The 27,644-nt window shown below is 41.4% G+C and overlaps 1 protein-coding gene across 3 annotated transcripts in view; it reads right to left on the bottom strand.

Annotated features, from left to right (window-relative positions):
- WWC2 (WW and C2 domain containing 2) overlaps positions 1 to 27,644 on the bottom strand; it is a 113,521-nt gene that overhangs the window by 44,039 nt on the left and 41,838 nt on the right. For all 3 annotated transcript variants that reach the window (XM_028744406.2, XM_077934218.1, XM_077934217.1), the window contains exons 3-9: positions 16,771 to 16,974; positions 14,734 to 14,810; positions 13,503 to 13,582; positions 8,671 to 8,800; positions 8,180 to 8,326; positions 6,148 to 6,221; positions 1,871 to 2,110 (exon numbers count right to left, since the gene is read on the bottom strand). In XM_028744406.2, the coding sequence (XP_028600239.2) occupies positions 1,871 to 2,110; positions 6,148 to 6,221; positions 8,180 to 8,326; positions 8,671 to 8,800; positions 13,503 to 13,582; positions 14,734 to 14,810; positions 16,771 to 16,974 (952 nt within the window). The remainder of the gene's footprint in view (positions 1 to 1,870; positions 2,111 to 6,147; positions 6,222 to 8,179; positions 8,327 to 8,670; positions 8,801 to 13,502; positions 13,583 to 14,733; positions 14,811 to 16,770; positions 16,975 to 27,644) is intronic.

The raw sequence follows: 27,644 nt of genomic DNA, 5'->3' as shown, positions 1-27,644 counted from the left end.
CTGTGCATGACAACAGACTCACGGTGACCCCACCTACCAACCAAGTATTACCAATCAGCTCTGAGGTGAAGACCAGGTGAAAGGTATGCCTTGCTACATGTGTTGGACCATTGATGTACTGTACTGAGACATCCCCATGGTTGTCATGGAGTCATGAAGTCTTAAGCCAGCCCATTTAAGGCAACCTCAGCATGGATACCGAAGTCCCCCCAAGACCACTGAGTGAGGGTTCTCCAACACCACATCCAAGACACCAGCTTGGTCAGGCAGGTTGCAGAACAGCAGGGTGAACAGTGCAGTAGCAACATCTCTTTTCTATCTCTCTGATGCAACACAACAAACAATTCCTCAAACCCAAACGTTGTGCAGATCAGTCTCGGTTACCAGCAATGGCTTTTGCATTTGGAAGTCAGGGAAGCAAATCTGCCCCATCCCACCCACGACTGGACACAGGGTTGTTCCCAATTGTGTCCTTCTGTTGACGGAAGGCTCTTTGATCTAGTAGAGGCTTCTGTAAACTGAAAGGGGAGAAGAGGTTATTCCCTTCTTCTCCCATATTTTCCAGTCACCTATCACAGTGTTCCAAAGGGTTCTCTAACCCTCTTGAGCAAGGAATGAAGGAATCAACAAAAAAATCTCCAATAGCCCTTCCACTAAGGGCTCATCTACACATCTGTAGGGTCTGTGATTTATTCTGTTTGTCCTTTGACTTCTAGGCATGGGTCCAGTAGGTTTTTCCTTTCTCCCGCAGCTTTCCCTGGGAAAACTTACATTTTAACACTGAACTGTAACAAATGTCAATCGGGTGAATGGATGTTTGTTTCGATTCAGTGCTAAACCACAGGTTTTCCCGGGGAAAGCAGTGGGACCAAGGAAAACCTCACAGACCAGTGCCTAGAAGTCACAGGACAAAGGAAAGAAATTGCAGACCTAACAGAAGTGTGGATGAACCCAGACTCAGGACTCCATTAAACCGGAGAGGGTCAAAATCCCTAGACTTTTTACTTGTATGGCAATAGCACTGATTACTGGGAAGAAAGGTCCCTTATTATATTTATCACTGTGACAGCAGCTAAGGAGAGACATTTTGTACACACCTAACATCAAAACATTCCTGCTTTGCAGGAGGGTTGGACTAGATGACCCTCGCGGTCCCTTCTAACCCTACAATTCTATGATTCTATCTACCAGTACCCTGTATACTTAAAATTCTTTGCTAGACATCACAAATAAAATTAGGCTGAAATTCTCATATGAATCCTATTGGCAGAAACTATTACGGTATTCCCCCCATCATTCATTAAGTGCTTGCCAAGTTCAGAAAGCTGATAAGCCATGCCATGGCTTGCAGTGGAAACGAACAGACCCCGGCAGTTGTATGTCTCCCCTTTTGAACTTAAAGCAAGACATTTATTCATTCATTTTCTCATGCAAGCACATGTGTGAATTAGTATCTCTATCAAGCGTAAGAGGTTCCAGTGCTGAAGCAATCAGGACAACATTTGCTGTGAGGAGTTCACACAGGTCGTGGCTATTATCACAAAACCTGCCAATGATGAATTGCGCTCTGCTGACTTCCTTCGACTATTTAACATCAGGTCTAGGTTTTCTCATGCTGGTCACAAATGCAAAACATAGAGCGTGGAATAATAGGAACTCCGTGAGTTCTATCACGGTTTGAAGGTCTCCTCGTGTTACTGCCTGGTGGACTAATAATAAATTTAATTAAAATCTACACAGAACAGCTACTGAAGGAAAATGGCCCATCAGGGCGCAGCTCTGACTCTAAAATGAGTATAAAGGTTAAACTGAAGAAAGCGGAACTTAATGTTAGGAGGAAGGGGGGGGGATGAAAAGAGGGAAATCTTACCTCTCTGTAAGTTCGTCACTAGGTGCGCTTTTCACAGACAGCTCCTCTTCCAGCCTTTTCCTTTCTGTTTCCAGATGCTCCAATTCATCTTGAGTGCGTTTACATGGGGTGACAAACTGAAGTTCTTTCAGAAGCTCTTCCTTTTCATTAATCAGCATCAGCTTTTCTTTCTCAATATCCAGTGCCCCAGGCCAAGCTTCACTTTCTAACTTGGACAGTTCAATCTTTAAGTTTGCCATTCTAATCATATATGCATAAAACCCACACACACACACACATTAAGGAAGGAAGAAGAAGAAAGTGCAGATGAGCAACAGTGAAAAACAACACCTGGTAGAACAGGAACCTATTTAGACTTGGCAAGTCAACGGGATGCAACTATCAGGGCTGAATAATCAAACCTACTGAACTAAGAAGCCTTAGCAGCAAATGTATGCCATGATGCTTTTTAGAGGAGGATGATCTTGGGCTAGATTGTATGAAACAGATCTATGTGTGGTGGAGAGCAGAAGCAAACAGCCAATGCTATTAGCTGCCCAGACCGGGACCTAATATTAGAGCAGGAACGACTCATGTAAAATCTAACAAAATCTATGTTAAAATCCAGTGCTTTCCCCCCTAAAAATATATGTTGAGGGGTACTCTCATTTCCCTACTCATATTGAAATACTGCTCCTCAATGAGACCAAACATCGATTCACAAAGTGTTTAGGGGTATGAGTACCCCTGCGTACCCCCAGAAAAAAGCACTGTTAAAATCCTAAGTTTCATTTGGAAAGTCGGCCGTGCAATATGAGCAAGTCTATGGACATAGACCCTGATCAAATGTTATGCCCTCATGTGAATGAATGGCTAGTTGTGCCAGAGGGCACATATGAGTGGCTAGGGAGGCAAAGCTTGCTTATAAAACTCCCATTTCCCATGCTATGTAGGAGACCAAGTGGATCTGTTTGATCCCATTTGGCCCTCTGTCATCCCAGTCAATAGCTGGGAGGAGGGAAATGGCGTTATCTTGCAATGTCACCGCACAAAAGGACAGACAGACAATGTTTGCTTTGTGCTTTAACAATGTGTAAAACTTGATGTGTAATAAAACACTGGCTTAAACAGTCAGCATATGGTATCTTAAGTACTGGCATTTCTCATCCTAGGGGTAGTTTTAGACTGCCTGTCCCATTAGTCATCTGATAGTTGGGTTTATCACACAGTGAGTCAAATCAATTCCGTTTGTAATTTTTTTTTAAAACAGCTAATTTTGAGAAGGAACTTTCCTCCCATTATCCCAATGTAAAAGCTGCGGCTTGCAAATCTTTCAGCTGTAGCACTCATTTCATTTCATGAAATTTGCTCTCAAAATAGATCCACCTTACCAGCTCTCTCCAGCAGGTAACAATCTCCCTTTACTTAAAGTCTTTCCCTGTTCTTTCATGTACATAGGCTGCATTCAGGATTACTGATAGTTTTGGTTTTAATTATACTGATTTTAAGCAGCTATTATGAGAGATTTGTACTAAGCAATTATTTTATTTTATTTTTGTTTTGTAACATTTTATAATTATTTATTTTATGCCTTACTCTACCTTGGGTAAAATTAATAGAGAGGCATCTCAGCAGTCTCCAGAAATCATACATTAGCCAGCAAATACAAAACCTCTGTATTTAAGCTCCGATAACAAACATTACAGGTTTATAAACCATTTCCGCAACACACTAAAAAAACTAGCAACCATTTTAATGGGCATAGCATTAGTTTAATTAACCAGAGAAAATACAAGCTAGAACAGACATGATACAAGAAACAGCCTCCTTCTCTTGGACCACAAACACAAACCGAGCAGGAAACTGCTTTATAAATACCTTTGATTAGCCTTAAGATTGTTGAGATTTCATGCACTCTATCTAAACTTCAGCTTTAAAAACTGTATAGAATTCAGGTTATAATCATTTGTATTTTAATTTCTTTTTTTAAATTAGTAGATCATCATTTGGAGTATGAAGTCAGTGATTAAATTCATTTTCCTCCAAAAATTATTTTGATTTTGGAAGATGATAATTTGATTCAAAAGATTATTCAGGTGGATGATAATTATTTTGTTTAAGAAATCCACATGGAATATGTATATGGGACATTTTGAAGAGAAGCCTGCCTGACAGCCCAAGATTGATAATGGAATGCAGCAGCTTTATTCTCTGGGTCACTGGTTCAAATCTAGCCAACCTTCGCATTATCTTAAAGTAGCTGCTTTTGACAGCTGTTCAATGACTTACAAGATGAGGTTGCAGTCTCACAGGGGCTTTTTTCTTCACTGCAATGCTGACAGTTATCCGCTATTGTAATTGGCACCCTTGTTAGCTGTCTCATAAAAGGGGCCCAGGATAACAAGGACATGAACACTAAAATGCCCTTTCAACCTTTGAGCGAACATCTTTTTAACAGTGCAAAGTCAATTTATACACACTGCAATATCCCCATCTAATACTGTACTTGCTCTCTGAAGAGGTCTCTGGCCTCTTGACTGGCACTGTTTGTCAATACCAAGTTTCATTTTTAAGGCAGGTTTTTATGTTTTAAATCAATCCAATACCATTTCCCTTGTATATGTTGAAGAGTTTGTTTGAGGCCCCTCAAAGAGTTTCAGGAACTATTCTTCAAACTTGTTAAAATGATGAGGGAGGGAGGAGGATGGCTAATTGAAAACACACCATCTACAATGCTGCACACTATAACTGGGCCGTGGCCTCAACACTACCTCCAAATCTCTCACCAAATTCCACCTGCGAATACTTTCTTGGACCAACACAACCTGAATTTTTCTGCTCATTCTTTAAACTTGTATTCCTTCCCTGACCTTAACCCTTATCAAATACAGTTCTCTTTCCCATGCCTTTTGTTTTCTCTGCCTTACTCATACTTAAGCTGCTTTTGATCTGGAAGCACGCACAAAACATTTTTGTTCTGTGCCACAGACTTTAACTTAGCCATGCACCCACCATCAATTAGAGCAACAGGGAGCAGCTATCTGTGGCTTTCAACTCAGTGAGGAAGATGTACTTGATTGGATCTCTTGTCACTTATGGTGTGGACAGGAAGAATGTCCTTTACTATGCTGCATAGCTATCAAATGACTGGTATCGAACAACAGGGCCAGCCAAAGACATTTTGCGACCTGAAACAAAGGGCAAGATGGTGCCTCCCTCCATTTCATGTACAGAAGCTGACTGGACTGGCAACTAAATCTTAGTTTGACACTGGCAATGGAACAGCACCCTTCAATGGGCAGCAGGTTAATTTAGGGATAACATATAGCTCTAATCTCCAATAGTAGGGAATAGCGTACGGCAGCCATTGCTACCCTAAGCGTTTGCCACCTGATGTGATTGCCTCACTCTGCATATTAGTAGGGCTGGCTCTGTTAAAGAAACATGAAATTGGATTGTCTCCATATAGGCTATCAATACTGAAAAGTCCTTCAAATACACCGAAGTGTTATGATGTGTTCAGTAAGGCCTTTGCTATCTTTTCATTTAAATGGCAGTTTCGAGACACCCTAGCTTAAACTGAATACTTCTTTTGTAGTTTGGGAAGTTGTTGATAATTAATCACTGCTTGCCCCTCCAACCACAAAAAGAAGTCAAATGCTCACTAGACATGGATACCTAATTCTCCATTCATTCTCCAGCTACCTTTGAATTGATCCTCCTGTTCTACATGTATGTGGACCCACTTTGTAACTTCCACCAAGGTATTTCAGTACACTTCCATACACATATTTTGAAATAATTTAATCTTCATTTAAAATATGTGGATTGGTCTGAGAAAATCCCAAAGTACAGCCATCAAGGCTCTGATCTCATGGGCACTAATTATACAAATTATGTTTTTTGTGCATGAGAATCTCCTATCCTTACAGTCATTACTGAAGTATAATATGAGTATACAAGCCAGGAAGTGGAACAGAACTTGCAATAAACGTCCTCTTCTCCTGAACATGCACTTCAATTAGGTCAAATTTCTGCTGCTTATAAGCAGAAGAATTATTTTGTTTCTGGTACTTTCATATTTCATAAATCTGTGTAAGCGTACATCACAGAATCTACTAATAGCCCAATACATAAGGTACAATCAGCCTAGAAAGAATAGAAATAAATGGTGCTGATAAGCAGTGTTTCATGAAGATGCATCCAGTAGATGTCACTGCAAGCATTAGATTGGCTACAAGGTTCATGAACTCTGATACAAATTCACATTTTTAAAAAGAAAAGAATCCAGTCATTACCTTCTTTTGGCTTCTTCGTACTTAAGACTTAGTCTGACCTTTTCAGCTAAATTGGACATAGTCCTGACACCAACCTGTTGAAAGAACCAGCAAGCTTATTGCGTGGATCATTTTTAAATGAAGAGAGAAAGCAATTTAATGAAATATAAGTAGAAACACATTTCAAAATAGTAACCATTGATTTTTCAGCACAAACACTCATAATTACTCAGTGTTTTTCTAAGGAATTTACATTCTCAATTGCTAAATCATTTCTGGACAGAATTTAGTACAAGTCAGTACAATTCTGTTTAAGGCCTACTTTGAAGTAACGTTTAATACATCCCAAGTTGTTACTTGCTACTTTGAACTCAGAACTTTGGTGGAGATCAATGAAGTTCAAAGTAGGACTTCAATGAAATCAAGATTACTAAAAACCACATTCAAGTTTGGGCTTCTTCTCAGAAAATCTTAGTACAATCACTTTCACAGCCTTTCATCATGCTACCTTAAAGAAATATGCCAGCATTTGGAAAACATTTGTGGATGTAAACCTATGGCTGACATATGGGTCAATGAGATGCCAAAGATTTTTAAGTCACTAAAGTGGTAATTCCATCAGTCACTTTTAGATCTACAAAAACAGAGATTGGAAGAGATCTTTCCTCACCAGTTTTTGAAACTAGAAAGGTGTCAACTTTATTTTATCACCTACTTATATTTATTTACTTATATACTTATTTTCTTTTTGAGAAAAACTAATATGGACCACTTAAATTCAAGAAATATGGGATAATTTAAGTTATATTTTTTATTTTGAAAGGTACAGATTACAAATGACTGCTTACTGGCTGGGTTCATATGTCTAGATAAACAATGGTTTAATGTGAATGGACAGTATGCTACTGCAAGCTGATGAAATTATGGGTACAATAGTACCTTGGTTCTCGAACTTAATCTGTTCCGGGAGTCCATTCAACTCCTGAAACTGTTCAAGAACCAAGGTGCAGTTTTCGATTGGCTACAGGAACTTCCTGCAGTCAAGTGGAATCTGCATTGGACATTCGGCTTCCGAAATATGTTCACAAAGCAAGGTGCAGCTTCTGATTGGCAACAGGAGCTTCCTGCACTCAACTGGAAGCTGCGTCAGCCGCTCAGCTTCCGAAAAACGTTCACAAACCAGAACATTTACTTCCGGGTTTGCAGCGTTCAGGAACCGATTTGTTCAACAACTAAGCCCTTCGGGAACCAAGGTACCACTGTACTTCACCCCTTCCTCACTTCTGTTGCTGCCACACTGCTGGGAAACAAACCATGGTCTGGTTTTTCTCATCTGAACCCAGGCTGGTGGTTTCTTTCTCAAACAAACCTTGGCTTACCATCAGATCTGGAAGCTAGAACAAAGCAGCCCATGGCTTGTACCCTGGTAGCAGCAGAAATGGGGCAGCAGCAGCCCAGCATGCTGCTCATCCACATTAAACCAGTTTATCTTACCTATGGCTTAATGTGATGTGTAAACCAGCTAATTCCCATGCTTTTTACTTTTGAAATGGCTTGCATAAGAAACCGGTTTCAATGTCAGAAAAAAATATTACTTTTACTAAAGGAATTTGAAATATATTTCCTCCAAATGGATGATGGTACTCTTTTGATACAAGACGTGCTATATTCTAAATATTTAGCTAGAAAATTTTACTCCCCCACAAAATACTGCAAAGCATACACAGGAGTATTTAGCTTATCATATTTTCTTATGCTTTCACCCACCTGCAGCTTCTCAGAAGCCCGCAACAAAATTGGAAGACAAAACTCTGTTTCTATCACTTTAACAATATTCTTTTGAAACCCAGCCTTCAGAATTCTAAATGTACCACAGAAAAGCCTCTTTCTGGCAATACTTGGTTTCACTATCAGAAAAAAATATTTTAGTGGGAAATATATTAGCCATCTTGATTAGATATAGCAGAAGCCAAGCATTTGGCTCAAATCCCCTCAAGAATGTTCTGCAGCTATTTTCTCTCTTCCCCACCTTTGAATGGCATGAAAAACTTACATCACCAGAAATGTCTGTCTGAGACCCTGCATCCAAAGTCTGCCTTGAGAGAGAGAGCTGAGAGTGTGCTGGACTGCACCTCAAATCTGGTTCTGATCTGCCAAAATTTTGATTGAGGAGGAACCTCTCTCTCAGCTTTGCAAGACTCTGAAAGGAAACACAAATAATGATGCACTTTCATGCTTCATTTATTGTAAAAGATCGACACACAGCAAAAATACATTGGATGGGGGAGCAGGGAAAAGACAAACCATAAAAGGAGAAACAGTATAAAGAGCTCCCGCAACAGTTAAACATATCCACTTAGGGAATCAACTCAACTGAAGGTTGATCATATTTGCATGAATAAAAGCATTATACGCATATCACAAAAATAAGCTACTACTTCAAGAGGAAAACAAAAAACCATGAGTAGTCAAAACAAAAAAACAAAAAAACAGAAATGCAAGAACATTTACCACTACAGTTGTAGGATAGAAATTCAAAAATACCTGCATTAAATCTTGCTTCTCCTTCTCACCAGAGCTTATAGCCTTTCGGATAGACTTTAATTCATTCACAATGGCTTTGGCTTCACTTAGTTCATACCCACTCTGGCCTCCAGACATTTTTTGGTCAATTCTGTAAAACAGAGACACTGGGGGTAACTGTAGAGAAACAAATATTGTTCTCCAAATTAGGGGAAAGAATAGGTAGTTCTAAAGATATTGTTTCCCATAGCATAGTAAGGACCCAGCTACATTGGCAAAGAAAAAGATTGTTATATGAGTTGTTTATGCTTTCTAAGACTGTGACACCAGGTGGCGCTGTGGAGTTCCATTTTTGCCAACCCGATTTCTGGCACCCACAGCACTTTCTCAAAGTACAAAATGAGCCCATTTGTCCAAAAAGGTTGGTGACCCAGTGCTAGGCAAACATTTTTAAATATTCATTTCTAGCCAGACTGGATACTTTCCAGAGGAACAATTTAATATAACCATATGAGTTTTTAAAAAGATTGTTATTGATTTACAATAGCTATCTCCCCATCATTCATCAAGAATATTCTCAAAGTGGTTTGCTTAAAAAGGTAAACACAATAAAAATATCTAACGGAAAATATATTAAAACCACCATTTAAAAGCCATTATCAACAAACCCAAGAAAACAGCAGCCTTACAGAAGCAACAAAAAGGAAGTGATGCAGCAAACTAGAAAGAAGCAGCAGCATTTTTTTAAATCCTTGGTTCCTTCCCCCTTGCCCCTGCTTCTTCATCTATCCACTTCAGTCACAAATTTATGTTTTCCAACAGAAGGATGCACCAACACTTCAAAGATAAGAAGTAGTCTTCAGCTTCAAGTACACATACAATATCTTACACAGAATGCATGCATTGAAAATGCAATGTTTTCTTAACCCTGACATTAAGCTCCCAGTGTTAAAGAGAGTTTAAAATTGCACACATAGTTTGCTATGCTTTAGAATTCATGGAAGAAAAGTGCCTCCGACCTAGTAACACAGGTAGACAGGCAGATGGCTACTTGATACATGCACAGGAAATTAAACATTATCTGTTATAGGAAGCTAAGTTTTCCAAAAGGTGAACACAAGTTCACAAACTGTGAGTGACAATTGGCTCCTATAGAAATCCATGGCAAAGCTCCAATTGATTTGAATGAGAACCATTGTGGCCAAGATGCAACCATGGTAGCACATTAAAATGCACTAGAGGCTTGCAGCCAAAGATATAGCAAACTATGCAAACTCAGGCTCTCTCGCGCCTCTGTGGCTCTTGGCCACATGAACTTTTCCTCTCTGCCAGTTCTCCTCTTCCTCCAAGACGTTTGCTTGACTTCTTGCATTCTCCTGCAGCAGTCAGTGCCTCTTCCATGGTTATTTTTGTAGGGTTCTGATTCTTTTAGCCCTCACCCCCCATGATCTTCTACCTTGCTAGCAGGTAGGATAAGAGCACTTAGCCAATCAAGGCCTGAGGCTCTTTTGACTGAGACAATCATTACAGGAGGCTTTTATCACCACACTGCAATATGGAGAGCAATTGTTACTTTGTGGGTAAAGCCATTTGCTCTCTGCAAACAGAGCAAAATAATGACTGGCTGCTTCTTGGGTTATTGTTGTCAAGACATAGGTGCATTCTTGCAAGCTGAATCACGCTCTCTCCGGATATGTGTAAGTATAGCAAGAAAACCAGAAAAAAACACATTTATCTCAGACAGAGGAGTCTATAACTTCCTCTGGTTGGATATGCAGATGACACACATCTTATTTCTGCTGTTCACAGGGGTTCCTAGCTAGTCCAAACCGAAACTGTGGATGGTTTTAACTATGGGAAGCAAGCCAACTTCAATCAAGTTGGGATGGGGAACCTGTGATTCTCCAGTCTGTGGCGGACTTTGGGATCTCATGGTTCAGCAGTGCCCTGTGTGACACAAAAATTTGGTACCCCTTGCCTCTCGCACTCTGTTCTACAGCCTTGTTGTGGCATCCCCTGCAGCACAGCACCCAGTCCTGCCACACCAGTTGCACCACTCTAAAACCGCCTCCAGCATCTTAAAAAGCAGAGACATCACCTTGCCAACAAAGGTCCGTATAGTTAAAGCCATGGTTTTCCCGGTAGTGATGTATGGAAGTGAGAGCTGGACCATCAAGAAGGCTGATCGCCAAAGAATTGATGCTTTTGAATTATGGTGCTGGAGGAGACTTTTGAGAGTTCCATGGACTGCAAGAAGATCAAATGCATCCATTCTTAAGGAAATTAGCCCTGAGTGCTCGCTGGAAGGACAAATTGTGAAGCTGAGGCTCCAATATTTTGGCCACCTTATGAGAAGAGAAGACTCCCTGGAAAAGACCCCGATGTTGGGAAAGATTGAGGGCACAAGGAGAAGGGGATGACAGAGGACGAGATGGTTGGACAGTGTTCTCGAAGCTACAAACATGAGTCTGACCAAACTGCGGGAGGCAGTGGAAGACAGGAGTGCCTGGCGTGCTCTGGTCCATGGGGTCACGAAGAGTCGGACATGACTAGACGACTAAACAACAACAAAACCGCCTCTGCTCCAGATGTTGCTGGATTACAGCTCTCATCTTCCCTGACCCTTCTCCATGCTGTCTGGGGTTGGTAGTAGTTGGGTTCCAACATCTGGAAGGCCACAGGTTTCCCAGCCCTGTCCTAAACCACAGTTTAGATTAACCATAGTTCTGAGTTCAGACCCAACACACTGTGGCTTGTTGAAAATGGAATTGAAATCTTCCCATGCCTTCCTTGTGGCCACTCAGAAGGAAAGGCACTCAAGCCCAAGACTTGCAATGCTAAACAATTAGTTCAGCCAAAGACCACATCAGGATCCAATTTAAACATGCATAACTGCCATGGATAGTGAACATATAGTCCCTAATCTTCTTTGATTTTACTATCTTTACCCAGCTATGGTAAAGAAACCCCAAAACAAGTGAAACTGACTGTGGTTTTGTTGCATGCTGAATGTCTGCTGCTGTGGAATGTGGTGTCTCACATTTTAAGCTGGAGCTGCCATATCATCACATATATGGCAAAAATGAATAAAATGGCTCTCCAGCACACAAGATATTCTGACCTCCCAAAGTGGCTGTCTGAATTTTTCCAACAAATGTCCATTGTTTGCTTGTGGTATGCTGCTGAAAGTTTCCCAAACATGTTTTAGATTCCTATCAAAATTGCTTGCAAGCAAGTTGCTTTAAAACAATACTTCATTGTTACAGTAATGTAATAAAACCAGCATGTTTGGCTAAGCTTTAATCTTGGGATAGTAGCAGAAGTTTCCAAGCTTTGGATATAGGCCCCCGACCGCAAACCCCCCCCCCTATGTTTTAAGGGATAGCTAAATTATGGTTAAATATGTACCTCTTCATTCCCTCCCAACAACTTTTACTTGTATTCAAAAGTATTACTACTGTAAATTGCGTGCAAACTTTTCTTCTATTCTATTCAGTCTTCCAACATATGGGTGGAATGTGGTATGTCTTTCTAGCACCTTAACTACCACAACACAAAGATATCTAAAGTCTCAACCAGTTGTAAAGTTTAATCAAAAGTTCAGCAACAGACAGACTAGGAATTCTCTGCCTCATTAGTTGCAATCCCAAACATACCTACTAGAAAGTGGTTCAACTTAATTCCAAGTAAACACATTTAAGGGTGTGTTGTAAATTCTAACCCTAAGTTCCTTGAAGAAGGTCTATAGCTCAGTGGTAGAACATCTGCTTTGCGTGCAGAAGGCCTCAGCTTCAATCCCTGGCATTTTCAAGTTGGACTGGGAATGTTTCCCATCTCGAATCCTGAAGAACCACTGCTAGTCAGCATGCATAATATTGAGCTAGATGGACCAACGGTCTGACTCAGCATAAGGCAGCTTCTTATGTTCCTATAAATTTAGTACCTATTATAATTATAATTATTTATAATTATTTATCATTATTAATTTTATTTTGCCCCGCAGCCTATTTAGACTGCTGCTTTTTCCTTTTCAGAGGAGCGGTGGTCTTCAAGTAAAGTGGTACCTTGGTTCTCGAACGGCTTAGTTGATGAACAAATTGGCTCCCAAATGCCAAAAACCAGGAAGTGTTCCAGTTTTCAAATGTTTTTCAGAAGCTGAATGTCCAATGCGGTTGTCGGCTATTGTTTCTGGGGCACCTGCGCCAATCAGAAGCCGCGCCTTGGTTTTTGAACGTTTCGGAAGTCGAACGGACTTCCGGAACGGATGACGCTTGAGAACCAAGGTATCATTGTAGATACTTGTATTATGCCCATCAACACTTTACACAGCATGGGGAGAATTTGCATTTGGAAATGCAAAAGAAATGCAAAAGAAAAAGGTCCTGAGATCTTTCCAGCTTGCGGCATTTCAACCTACAGCAGCTTTCTTGTGCTTCAACCTCTTCACTACAGAATGTCTTTCTCCATGACAGGTAAGGATGCAGTAAAAGCCTAATCCCACTTTAGTGGCTGATGAGGCAGGAAAATGAAACACTGCTGCTCTTCTCTCTCTTTTCCAGCTGATTCTTTGCTCTTCTGCATCCCGCAAGTGGCAGATGGAATCATTCAGTGATGCTTTTTAAAGCCTTGAATCAGCTTTGCACTCCCCCTGACTTTTTTGAAGTTAATTTTTCAAAACAAAAACATTTTAAAACAGTGGCTAGGTTCTCCCATTGCCGGTAGGCAATAGATTTATCTCAGCTGTTTTCTTATTCCAAAGCTTCTCTCAGTAAACGGATGCAATGATTCTATTTGATTTGGTCCTAACCAGCGGACTGAATTATTTAAGTCAATTTCAATCATTTCATACTCACTGTTGCAATGTTTCATAGCCTTGCTCCTTATACAGTAATTCTTGCTTCATCTGCAAGAGTTCCCTCTTCAGCTTTTTAACCTTGGATGAAAAACAAATTAGTGAGCCATTTGTTTAAGACAATGGAACACATGGTTTGGATCAGCAATTGGTGTCCCCCCCAGGCATTCATTCTTGGTTAGCTGAGGGACTGGACATTACAACCACATGACACAATACCTCTGGGGGTTGCCTCACATGTCTGTGTGTGTAATGCTTGAATGTTGTGTCCTATCTCTAGACTTGTTAGCCCTTATTAGTTTGGACACACTATATAAATCCGTTAGCTTCTACAGGAGTAACAGGCAATTTCCACTCTTGGATATGCTAATGCTTACTAATATGGTGTGAAAAAACTGTTCACAAAAGGACTAACTGCTCTGAAAAAGAGTGCAGCATGTGTGTCAGTGTTCAAGATACCCTGCTAGCAGACATAGCTGGTTTCAACACTACCAGCCTTGCCTATCACATATAAATAAGCCCTTGTTAGTATTTGTTGAACACAAAGGAATTCTATCTTCCTCTTGATGTTCCTGAACAAGCAACTAATGCAAGAGACATGCCAGATTAAGACACCTCTTTATTTGGATAGCCTCATTATAGTAATTAAAGTTGAATTTAACATTTACTTGCTTAAGTTAATTTGTCACTGGATGTGTGCGCATGCCACCTGTTCTCATTCAAGAAACATAGCACCTACTAACATAGCTTGGAGAGAGAGAATGAAACAGAGAGTAAACATGCAAGCGGGAGAGGATCCCCAAAGGCCACTTTGTGTGTGTGTGTGTGTGTGTGTGTGTGTGTGTGTGTGTGTCTACACTACACTAACTCAGAAACCAAGAAGTTTCCATCTGGAAGTCAATCTACACATGCTACAATATGTACTGCATTTAAAAACAACAACAACTTTATTTTCTGTTACAACACGCCTCTATAAACCACCAACAAGCATGAACATAACCTAAACCAAGTACAATTCATATTATTGGAACTGCCAAGTGCTATTCGTATTATTAGAACTGCCAATGTCCCCCCCCCCCCAAAATATGTGTTCGTATGTGCATGCCACAAAAAACCCAGCAAACATTTAATTTGGATACTTGGGGATTTCAGTGCCTGGATGGCAAATGTCTAACAAGAAACACCACAGATGACACACATTTCCCCATAGATCTCAAATTAAGCATTCTTACCCTTAATCTTGTAGTGGAGATTTCCGCCTTCAGAATATCAGGGTCATACTTAGTGCTGGAAGAGGAGCTTGAAAATACTTATTAGGAAAATTTAAAGAAAATGGAAAATATATTTAACCAGCTAAGAAATGGCTCATTGTTTAATTGCATCACATTGCTGCATTACAGCCAAAGCTACAGCACGAGAACAACAAATATTCAAATACATTTTCTTTCTATCAACTGAAGAGCACCATAAAATTATTAGAAGATGATACACGAGTGAAGGTTACACAAATGAACAAGCAACTGGCCTTTTTGGGGGTGTTTAAAACTGGCTCAAGATTAAAATTCATTTTGACACAACCATAATAGGGATGGAGGAAAAATTCGTTCACATTGCATTTTAACAGGAAACTACATAATTTGCACTTCCTGAACCAGGATGCAAAATAAAACAGAACTATCCTTCAGAATTTGCACCTGTCTGAATCTTGCAATGTAGTTTGCCACTCAAAATATGTGTGCAAAAATGTACGATATTAAGGGAAATTGCTTGCAAATGGCACATCAAGCAGAATTTCATTCAAAAATGTGTATGCTAGGAGAAAAGTGCACAAAAATGTACATATACATATAATTTTTGTAGTGACTTTTTATATATATAGCAAACTGATGTGAAAATGGCTGGGAAAATAAGGAACTGAGAGGAATTGAAACTGACAGTTTCATCTATCACTAGTTTGGAGGTGGTTGGAGGATGGATGGCAGCTAACAGATTGTGGTTGAATCCCAACAAAACAGAAGTATTGTTTCTGTGGGACAGAGGACGGGCAGGTGTGGGGAACTCCCTAGTCCTGAATGGGGTAACTGAGCCCCTGAAGGAACAGCTACCCAACCTGGGAGTCATTTTGGACTCACAGCTGTCCATGGAGTCACAAGTTAATTCTGTATCTAGGGCAGCTGTCTACAGGCTCCATTTGGTACGCAGCTGAGACCCTACCTGTCTGCGTACTGTCTCACCAGAGTGGTACATGCGCTGGTTATCTCCCGCTTGGACTACTGCAATGCGCTCTATGTGGGGCTACCTTTGAAGGTGACTCAGAAACTACAACTAATCCAGAATGTGGCAGCTAGATTGGCGAGTGGGAAGAACTGCCAAGACCATATAACACGGGTCCTAAAAGACCAACATTGGCTCCCAGTACGTTTCCGAGCACAATTCAAAGTGCTGGTGCTGATCTTTAAAGCCCTAAATCACGGGTGTCAAACACAAGGTCCGCGGGCCGAATCCGGCCCGCCAGACCTCATCATGTGGCCCGTGTAGCCTTCACCTTTTATTCTCGCTTTTTTTTTTTTTGACACAAGAAAGCCGCCTCTTCAGCGCATGCGCGGCAGCCTACAAGCCAGAGAACGTCTGCCCTCTAGCGGCGCCGGCCGTTCTACACAGGAAACCCCCACTTTACATGCATTCAGGAAACCTCCACTTGTTTTTATATTGAGCGCATGCCATCCTGTGATGTGACAGATCCAACGGCTGCCTGAACCCTTCTCTCCTGTACTGTAAGTCCTACAGATACAACCAGCCCTTTGAGGGTGACCAAACTGCTGATGCGGCCCCCGATGAATTTGAGTTTGACACCCCTGCCCTAAATGATCTTAGTCCTGTATACCTGAAGAAGCATCTCAAACCCCATCGTTCAGCGCGGACATTGAGATACAGCACAAAGGGCCTTCTGGTGGTTCCCACACTGCGAGAAGTAAAGCTACAGGGAACCAGGCAGAGGGCCTTCTCGGTAGTGGCCCTGTGGAATGCCCTCCCATCAGATGTCAAGGAACTTTTAGAAGACAGCTGAAGGCAGCCCTGTACAGGGAAGCTTTTTAAAGTTTAATGTTTTACTATGTTTTCATATATGCTGGAAGCCACTCAGAGTGGCTGGGGCAACCCAGTCAGATGGGCGGAGTACAAATTTACTACTACTACTGCTACTGCTACTACTACTATTACAGCAACAAATGAATGAATAAATACAAATACCGTATTTCTAAGATACGTACAGCTTGTATGAGAACTTGATTTCTCCTTGTAAGCATCATTCAGCCTCACATATTCATCCAAAGCAAGTGCTAGTCTCTGTTCTTTCACATGGTACAGTTCTTTCTGAGTGCTGAGTGCATCTTGTGCTACTGTAAGATAATCTTTCAGCATTTTCTCTTGTTCTTGCCTCCATTGTTTTCTTGGATCTTCTATCTGTGTGGTTTCTGGAGAAATGCAGTTGTAAAAGCTTTTATTTAGTAAAATAAAACTGGTCAATCTTAGCCACATTCAAATTAGTGATGTCCAAAGGACTTGTTTAAAAAGCTTTGTTCTATTACCTTGCTAGTTTTAAGTGACATCTTTACTGAATCACATTTTGAACCTCTGCATTATCTACCCATTTTTCACCAGACCCAAGCAAGACATACATACTCAAGCAATACAATGGGTCAGAGTAGACCCAAAGAAAAGAATGAAAGTCAGTTAATTTTGATAGCTCTACCCTGAGAAGGACTAACACTGAATACAACTGATGGATCCAATAACATTTTTGTCCCACAGATATTTGGGTATAAAACATGTTAAGAACTGAGATTACTTCCAAAGTATCTTAGGACTGAAGAAGTTTAAGAGAAAAAGCAATTTTTACATGCAACATGTATGTTATGCTCTATGTTCTTTACTACTTTCAGCCTGCTGTTCTCCTATATAAAAGGCAGAAAAGAATGTTTAAACCTTTAAGGCTAAGGATAAAGATTCAGGTTTTAAGAAGATCTCAGGTCAATGAGTTCAATTTATGTTGATGAAAGATGCTATAGTCTTAAACAGTACTTTACATCTTCAAAGCTCTCTAGGAAAACATTAATCCAAGATACTGATTTAGGTTCAAGTGCTTCTCCTAGCTCTAACGTTAGTTACATATACTTCTCTAAGACACTTTCTCTACTTTTGCCTACTTAAATTATCCAGTGCAAACAGTAACTCCAATGCACCACAATAGACTTTAAACATATGTTTGGTTAGCTTCTGCTGCAGCAGAGAAGGTCCCTAGTGGTATCAATTGCCAATAATGCTCAATAGTCCTACACATTTAATCTTCCTACTGCTACACTTTGATGTGAATTCAAGAGGCAAGGAAATGAGGAAGTAGCTCTTTTTCAAAAAAAGAAAAAGGAATCAGAATGCTTCCCATGCGCCCCCTTAAACTCAAATACAGTTTATGTAGGTACGTTTCTATGGAAAGTTTTGCCAAATATACTCAAAACAAGACTAGAGATAGATAGTATTTGTTTTTACACAAGCATATGGAAGGAAAATAAGAGGTGACAACTTTATATACCACTGATTTCTCATACGCTTAATAGGATGCTTCTCCCCATCCAAATAATTTTTTGGCATCTGTTGGTCTCAAGGGACAGTGATGTGAGCCTCCAGAGGTGAAGTCAAACTGCTGTTGTTAGCAGCATCCAAGTGACCTCCCTGGGGTGCAAGCCTGGACTGTGTGCATGGAGGTCCTGGGCTGCTCAGGCGACGACCTCCCTCTCAGCCTTGCTGATCTGCTCCAAAGGAAACCAGAGCAATACATTTGGCCCCAACCTGGCTGCAGGAATTGCTGAAAGAAGTCGTACAAGGCACCATCCAACCATCTCAGGGATTCCACTCTGGGTTTGTGTAGGGTTTACTCCTTTGCCTTCTCTTCTCCCAAAGATCTCTCGCAAGGCAATGGAGGTTTAGGATCAGAGTTTTCCTTCTAGATGGGCTACCTCCCCAGGTTGATGAGCCCCATCTGACCCTCACTTCCCTCTACAGCAAACACAGAAATTGCCTTCTTGACCATTTGACCCACTACTTGTCTCATCCACTCAATCCGGTGCAGCCTGTCTTCACGTGCAGGGAAAGTCCCTAATTCATTGAGGGTTTGAGATCCATTGTATACCGTCACCTGGTTTAGCTGGGTAGTCAAAGCTGTTCACTGGGGTGTGGCCATTGTCACATGCTGACAGCTTTTAGGAGCCACAGGTGAAAGCTCAGTGCAGGGTGGGGACAAGCTACCCCAGAAGGAGCACAATGTGTCTCCCACCAGAGGCACGACCCCTCCCCTAACACCCCACACAAATAATTTTTATATAAAGCAGAGAAGCTGGCAAAAGCCACATGCAGTCAAGGCAAGCAGAAATAAAGAGGTGTTTCCCAAGCAAAGACAGAGCACAGGAGATGTTCCCTCCATTGCCCTTGTCTTCAAAATGCACCTTTTTTCCTCCCTTCACAGAGAAAGGGGGAGATCATCCCTATGGGCACCAGCATACATCCTTAAATCTCAGAGCCAGGAGCCAGGAGCAAGTCTTTCCCTTGGGCATCATGGGGCAGAAAAAACTCTGGAGAAATTCTAGTTGAGACAGAGAGAGCCTTTTTTCCTACTGCTTTTGTGTGTGCCTTTTTTTTTTTGGCATACACACTAACCTATGCAAAAATAACAATTATTGGGGTGGTTAAGGGGAAGTGATCATGAAAGCAAACCCAAAGCATCAAATGGGATTTCATAATGATTCTACAATCAAACAGGATAAAGGCAGTTCTGTTGGGCTTTGGGGGATGAATGTAATGATTGCGGTTGTACTTTAAGAGAGCAGCACTAGTCGTAATGGAAAATAATCTCACAAGAGAGAAAAGCCATATCTGCGAACACATTTCAGGTAATTGCTCAGTAGGTTTAAGTCAGGATTGCTCAATGTGTGGCCCAAACTAAAGGAGTAGCCTGCAGAGTCCTAAAATGTGGCCCACAGCAATGCTGTCCTTGTGACTGTAGGACAAGGACAAAGCTGTTTCAATGCAGGGTGTGCGTTTTTTAGCACTTACAGTCTCACAAATCAAGCAATTTTATTTATTTTCGCCTTTATGAAACCTCATGTGGCCACAATTTTTGTTTCTGAATATGAAAACAAAATCAGTTGTGATCGTCTCAGTCCTGAAAAGCTGGTGATATTGTTTCTGAAACGTTCCTGGTTTAGGAAAAATTAAGATCCTTTCGAATAATGATTTCTAAACCCTAAGTTTTCTAAAGATGGCTTCCACTCTATGGCTGTTACAAGAAATAGCATGAAAAGGTTCACTGTCTGACAAGTGGCAAACGGGTATATAAATTAAGGCTACGTGGGTGAATTTCAGCCTACTGGAGGTTTCACAGGCCATCTATTCCTAACAGCAGGGCAGTGTACTTTTACATCCACGAAGCAGCGGGACGAAAGCCAGTCCTGCTTGCATTAAAGAAAAAGGTTACCTTTCCCCTTCAAGGTAGCAAAGCCAAAGCTGGATACACCACACAGCAAGCATCTGCAGAATATTTGCTGCAACCTTGCTTCCCTCAAATAAGAGCAATTGGAATAAGTCAGACATAATTCAAGCTTGCCTTTGGTAGCAGAGCAGAAGAGAGCAGTACGCGTATGCTGTTTCAGAACTGCTGTTACTTGGAACATACTGGGACAAATGATGACAGCAAAATAGCATATTTTGCCGTAAAAATAATTTTCAGAGCACCAGTTATATATGAGCCCATAAATTCGATTCATAAACACCATTTATTCCCAATAAAAACATATTTACTCAGAGAGCATTCTGCATGCAGATATGAAGCTCTGGTCTGCGCTGCAATCTACCTGTATAAATTTCAGTGCAATTGTAATTCCATAACAAAAGAGCATTTCTCTTGACTCTGTCAGGCTTGATTGAAATGTCATACCATGGAATTGATCTCTATTCTTTGAGTTAACTGTCCTTTTGTGTAAGGCATATGGTGTTTCTGGGGATCATGAACATTTGTATTCTTGTTCTTCCATAGTAGAGAACAGCAAGTAATTTCAGGCTAGGTTGTCAATTTCTTGTGCTGAGGGAGGAAAAAAGAACGCAAATCTTTGGACCCATTTGCTCTTCTAAGCTGCTGGCTCAAATAAAAATTTTATGCACTTAAAGAAAGCAGTGAGTGACCAGAGTTTTCTCTTCCTCTGACTAAATAGCTTGTTTCCCATCTTTCTTGAGACAAGCACAACACTGTAATATAAGAGACTGTACCTCTGTTGTCACACATTGTCATATGTACCTTTTGTCGGTATGACTTTGTTGGGAAATTAGGTCCTCTGCCTTACAGTTCCTGAGACTATCAGAAAAGAAACTGATATACAGTGAATCACATATTTAAGTCCTTGGGATGCTTGAAGAAATGAGGAATTTAAAAGCACCCAACTGTCACTGTTCAGCTTCAAGCTGCAAATGGAAATGCAACTCAGCTACCAGACTTGTGAAATCCAAAATGACATTCTGTAGCCAGGTGGACAGTCCCTTTTCAACAGCCCCAAATGTTGGGAAAGGGATGGTCATCAGAACCATGGTGGGAGGGGAAAGCATTAAATATCCCCTCCCTCCTTGCTGAAGTCCCAATCTTGATCCCCCTACCTCAGCTATAACTTAGGGAGGGAAAACAAATCAAGCTACAACAGAACCTCTACTTATGTCCCTCTCTACTTAGGCCCATTCCAAGTCACGACCGGGGCAAACCCAGAAGTAAACACCGGGTTTGCCGTGATTCGCACATGCACAGAAGTGGGCTGCCGCCGAATGCGCCTGGCACAACACCGCTTCTACCAGCGACCCGTTTCGCCATAAGGACGGGCCTCCAGAACGGATTGTGGTCTTGAGTAGAGGTTCCACTGTAAAGGCAATGCTATTTGGAAAAAGAAAGGGTTAAAGGGACAGAGCAGAATCCTACAGAAGGGACATTGTAATTAATGGGGCTTATTCCCAAGGCAGAGTGTGCAGATTTGCAGAAAGAGCATGCTGCATTTGAACAAAACAGTATTTTAGTGCTAACACAACCCAGGTTCCCCCCACCCCCACCCCAGTTTGAAGCTGTTCTTTAAGAAAAATGAAATCAAACCCAACTGCCATACATTTAATGTAAAATTAAATAGTCCGTAAAACACCAGGTGCTTTTATTTTTCCTGGGTTTCGTTTCAAAACATCTACTGAAGAAGCTTTACTTATGTTTCTCCCTACTTAAAGTGTATTACCATCATACAATTGAAATGTCAAATGTAAAACAAAACCTAAACAGCAAAAAGGGGGACTGAACCCCAGTCCAATCAACGTAGATTTAATGCATTAATTGCTAGCATGATTAACCACCTAATCAACACTTCATAAAATATGGCATGCTTCCATCAGCCCTAAAAATTGGAGCCATGCATCTTTTCTACAACATGCTTTTTGACTGCAAGTCATTAGTGCACAATTCACACTGCGAAGACTAGGTCAACATAATTAAACACCCACTCCTGAAACTGGCTACCAATCTGTTACTTACCTTCTTCACCAACAACAGCATGCAGAACTAGAATTTCTAAATTTATCAAGCTTCCTGCTGTATTCTAGTGTTGGCATTGCTAGGTGAGATCCATGGAAGGTAACTTGTTTAACTAAAAACGTTACCATGGTGGGTCAAGACTTCACCAAGCCTTACCTACTGAATTCCTGCAGATATGTCATTTCTGCTCTACTGGTTAGCTGGGTGGTGAAGGTGGCATCTCTTGAAAGCTAGGTGTATACAGGTCTCCCTTCCACAAACTGATTGATCCCAATCAATCCCAATGGGGTGTGTGTATCTGCACCCTATATAAAGGAGTCATTAACCCACAGATGAATGACAACACGGAAGAAGCTAAGAGAAAGCAGGTCACTTTTGGAGCTCAGACATTTCCATACTAAAGCATTACATTAACCAAGGTCCATATGTCAAACCCTGAATCAAAGAGGCAATCTGCCAAAACTTCAATCAGAAGCTAGCTGGTAAGCACACTGGTGCTTCTTAAAGCTTCAAAAAGTAGAAGGGAAAGTAATAGTATTATCCTTCTTGACTTCACCATGACTGCATCTTCCCTTCCATCTCTGGCAGTGCATTGATTCCCCATTGCAGTCCCACGTGCAAAGGACATACAACAAAAGGCACAGGACAACAGTGTTGGAATGAAATAAGTCCATAACTTTCATTCATTGCAGATGTCAGATGGTTTGATGTAGGCATTGGGTATGTATCCTGAAATCAACAAGCCCGTGTGCAGGTTGATGATTAAACAGAGTTGACCAAGGTAAAAGGTCACCCTGCAACACACATCACATCTGGGTGACCCACCAAGATCACCATGACAGGGGTGCAACGGTTAACCCCTGAGCTGGGTATCTGAACATGAGGCACCCTGTAGCCTCCCTTAAGGGGATACATGACTACAGAGCAGTGGGGAGCACCCCCTGGCCATGTCGGCTAAGGATCCATCCCAACGCCTCTTCTGGCACACAAAGTTGGTGGAACAGGCATTACCTGACATAAATGCTTCTAGGCAAACACTTCCTGTTCCTGTGCTCCTTACTGGAATCTCCAATCCCAATCCTGCCAGGAGCCCAGGAGCAAATAATCCTCTCATTGCCAGTATACTTCACCTATGTCTCCAGGTACTAAAGAACAGTCTGTGCCGTTGATTCAGAGCAAGACACAAGACATTTGTTCGGTCTATAACCTTTGAGAACCTTACAAGGGAACCATTCATAAGCAGCAGGAAGTCAACAACAACAATGGACACAAACGTACAAATTGCCATATTGTGATGAAGGGTCATGAAGTCTGCATCATAGTGAGAGTCATCATACATCGGCATTTTCATTTGAAGTTAGTAGATGTTTTAGAAAAATAACCATTTATACGTTGAGATCTCAAGCCGAGGGGTGTGTGTGTGTGTGTGTGTGTGTGTGCTATTTAAATCCATCATCTGCCTCCATGCATTTGGCGCAGGATGGAAATCCTGCCAGAAACATAAAAGTAGCAACACGGGGGGTGGGGGTGGATAAAACATGTGAACATGTTGCTGAAATGGCCACAAATGATACATCGTATTACACAACTCTTTTCAGATCATGATGGGTGTGATGCTTACATCGGTTAGCAGCTTCAGGCTCCTGCAAAATATTTTGACTTGGTTAAACATTAATTCCAGCACTGTGGCTTGTGAGAAGTGGAGAGGATTTCTAGCAACTTGCAAGTCAAGCTGTTAGAAGAAGGTGTCGTTTCCCAAGACATTTGAGGATAATGCTGTGTTTTTTCTAGTTGTAACTGTACCTGTCCTGTGCAGAAAAAAGAGGATTACCTGTTCTTTCAGCAATCAAACCTAGTGTTAGTCTTTTGAGGGGGAAACTGTACAGATGTTATACAGTACTAGTACAGTACTAGTTTGCTTAGATATATCTTGAGGTTTGGTCCAACTCGTTTTTGTGTGTGTATGACTGTAGCATTAGATTCTGTTTTCTCTTCTCCTGCCTAAGCATCAGAATCCAGACTCAGAACTGAGCCCCAATGAGATCTCCTGTGCAGAGGAGGAGGAACATGGTCCCAGAGAGCCCTCTAGCACAAATGGAGACCTGGGGACTCCATGCTTCATGAAGCTCAGCTAGAGGCCCTTCCCCATAATAACAGTCTTCCACTATGGGCCTCCAATATGAGGGACCCCACTGTCCCTTATTGGGACCTTGATTCCAGACCTGGGCTTGCTCATCATTCTCTCCAGGACTCCAGAACTAGTGGCAATTCTGCGTGGGCAGAAGTTCCGGTATGGTGACTCAATCCCCAACTAGCAGCCTCAGACCTACCATCCAACTGGACTACTTAGGAGGGAAACACAAACCCCATAGGTGCTCTGGATACTGGCTGTGAGAAGCTCCAGAAAGATGTGAGGCTATAGGTAAAGGTAAAGGTAAAGGTAAAGGGACCCCTGACCATTAGGTCCAATCGAGACCGACTCTGGGGTTGTGGCGCTCATCTCGTTTTATTGGCCGAGGGAGCCGGCGTACAGCTTCTGGGTCATGTGGCCAGCATGACATGACTAAGCTGCTTCTGGCGAACCAGAGCAGCGCACGGAAAGGCCGTTTACCTTCCCGCTGGAGTGGTACCTATTTATCTACTTGCACTTTGACGTGCTTTCAAACTGCTAGGTTGGCAAGAGCAGGGACCAAGCAACGGGAGCTCACCCCATCACAGGGATTCGAACCGCCGACCTTCTGATCAGCAAGTCCTAGGCTCTGTGGTTTAACCCACAGCGCCACCTGCGTCCCTTATGTGAGGCTATAGGTCCACTTTAAAAAAAGAAAAACAACCACCACCAGTCTCTGCAGTACTATATTTCCAGAAAAAGAGGTGCCAAAACTCAAAATTAACGCCTCCCTTGTTCTCTTATAATGGCAATGGCGCCCACCGGAGAGGTGCTGGAACTGAGTTTTGGCGAATTCTGGTTGGGGGTGGGAAAGCCCTGAGTCTTTGGCTGCTCAGCATTGATGCAACAGAGCAACAACTCCAGGAGGTAGCCCTTCCTTAGTCTTGCATTTCCTTGTTCCATATTTTTTCAGTACAATCTCCTTGCCTGGCTAGAACAGGCCACGTAAGTTCTGATTGTGCAGACAGCTTACCAAAGCTCCTCTTGTATATAGTAACTCAACTGTAGAACCAGAAGTTGTGCACAAACAATAACTAATCAATAGTGGGTTGTGACAGTGACTGTGCCACCTCTCTCACAAGTTTCTCAATATATATATTTACCTCACACATATACCCACCATTTCTCTGTCAATAGCCTACATAAAGCTACTATTGGTAGACATGCTGCCCTTATTTTGTACTAGTGTTGTAATTCTGAAATTACGTGAAAAGCCCTTTTCAAAAAAGAAAATTGCATACATGAGTTAGGTGAACTTAAATATATTTTGAGCAAGCTAAAGACTAAACTAAACAAGAGATTCTTCTTAACTGTTTTTGCTTTCTGATCCTGAGCCTACAATACAAATTGGGAACTTATCCAAGCAGCGCTGCTGATATGCAACTTTGATTTATTGAACTGCAACACTGAAACCATACCAAAATGAAAAAAGGAGGTAGTAAATCAAGCCCAACAGTCACCACATACTGAAAGTCAATTCTTCAGAACAGCTAAGGGGTGGAAATCACTGCTTGGGATTCTTACGGTTTCAACAATAATACTTAACATTTATGTGGGGCTTTGGTTGGCATATTTGAACATTCATCCCATAATCCACCACCATGTAAGGTAAGTGACTATTATCATCCTCATCTTTCTGAAGAGAACAGAGGCTGAGAAAGCAGTGCCTTAACTAAGGCCTCCTCATGAATTCAGGGAAAGGGCAATCCTAGAACCAGGAACACTATGGTTGACAGCTCTCAGTCTCAGCTACTACACCATGCCAGCTGTTTCAAAAGAATTCAGGCTACATGAAAAGGCTTGGGATGCAACATTATCCTCCTACCTACAATAATAGCCGGCATAGTTTGGCATCCATTTCTTTCAAAAAGCAAAGTGCTCAGGGGCTGAAAAAGGGGAGATATGTTGCTTCCAACAGTACAAAGACTAACAGTAACGCAAGTGGTGCAGCTGTTAATACATCATCTACATTTCTGCACAACTGATAATGTATACAAATGCCTCCCCAAACTGCCATTTCTACAGCTAAAAGTTAATGAAACTTTTGGTAAACTCCTGTGTGCTGCAGTTAGCAATTATCAGACCGTTGCATTCCAGGCAGGAGAATTAAAGCTATAATCTCAACTTTAGCATGTAAGACAAATGACCTGCCTCTGACCCTTATCACAGGCAGTTTACCATCCAGTAACTCAAACAAAGAATGCTCTCTTCAGAACACCCACTCCAATACCCCACATACCTGATGTCTACTGCGCTCCAGAAAAGTTTCACCAAAATTGCTCCGTCAACATGGATTAATATACCACTAAGAGAGCATTAAGTACCTGAAACCTCAGTCTCAAACAATGAGGTAAAACCAGTTCAGCAAAACAAAAGTACACCCATTCCGCCACCTTCCATAAAACACATTTACAAAAACACCCCCTCAAAAACCTCACCTCTACACACATTTTAAAGCCCCCAGCAGGAGAAGAGGCAGTTCATTACAAATATGTGTATTTTGTTGCATTCCAGTGCAGCATGCCCGGTAAAAAACCGCCATGTAAACAAATTCCAAATAGGCTGTCTCAGGTTTGCTATAGGCATAGTTCGTATCTTGTTTGTTTCTTCATCCTTGATGGCTCAAGTATGGATCTTAGCCCTGTAAAGATCTTTAGCACGCTACAAAACATAGTACTTTATGGCCTCTGATTTTAATGCAGTTTTAATCTTATAACTCAGACTCGCCATGTCCAGTTATAATCTAGGATAATAATAACAACCAATAGCTGGTCCATGGCTCTCCTTTCTTCACAGTATGCTCTTTAGATGGACCATTATGACTTCAGTAAGCCACCTTTTAATATTTATCAGGGTCAATTAGAATAGAAATGTTTTAATCGTATCTTACCCAAGTGATAACCCCTTTTCTGCTGGTGCTCTGTTTTAAAGAGACAAGAATTGCTGCAGTCCCTTGGAGCCTGGTTTTATTTTGATATGAATATTCGTTAGCAAGAACCTACTATTGTGATAAAATGTCACTACAATGCTATACACACTACATTGGTTTAGAGTAAATATGTATATGGGTGGAGAATAGGGATAATGCCAGTAGACTCCACATGTTCCTGCAACATGTGATCATCATAACATGGGGAAACCCTATTAGCATACATGCACAAGCTCTTTCACAAGTTACGGTATACAAACATGAAGGATGTTACTTTGTTCTCTCTGTGGCAAGGCTCAGAGTACACCAATGTAGTACATGAAGTACTCAGGCTTTTCCTTTCCTTTTTGTGCTATGGCTACTCTTCCAAAATTGGTTTTATTGTTATTAAAAACAATTTTTTAAATCTCAAGCTACACAAAGCTCAGACAGTTCCAAGAAG

Source organism: Podarcis muralis, chromosome 9 (genome assembly GCF_964188315.1).
Source record: "Podarcis muralis chromosome 9, rPodMur119.hap1.1, whole genome shotgun sequence".
NCBI lineage: Eukaryota > Metazoa > Chordata > Lepidosauria > Squamata > Lacertidae > Podarcis > Podarcis muralis.
The sequence above is the reverse complement of the archived record's forward strand: the minus strand, read 5'-3'. Positions and strand labels throughout refer to the sequence as shown.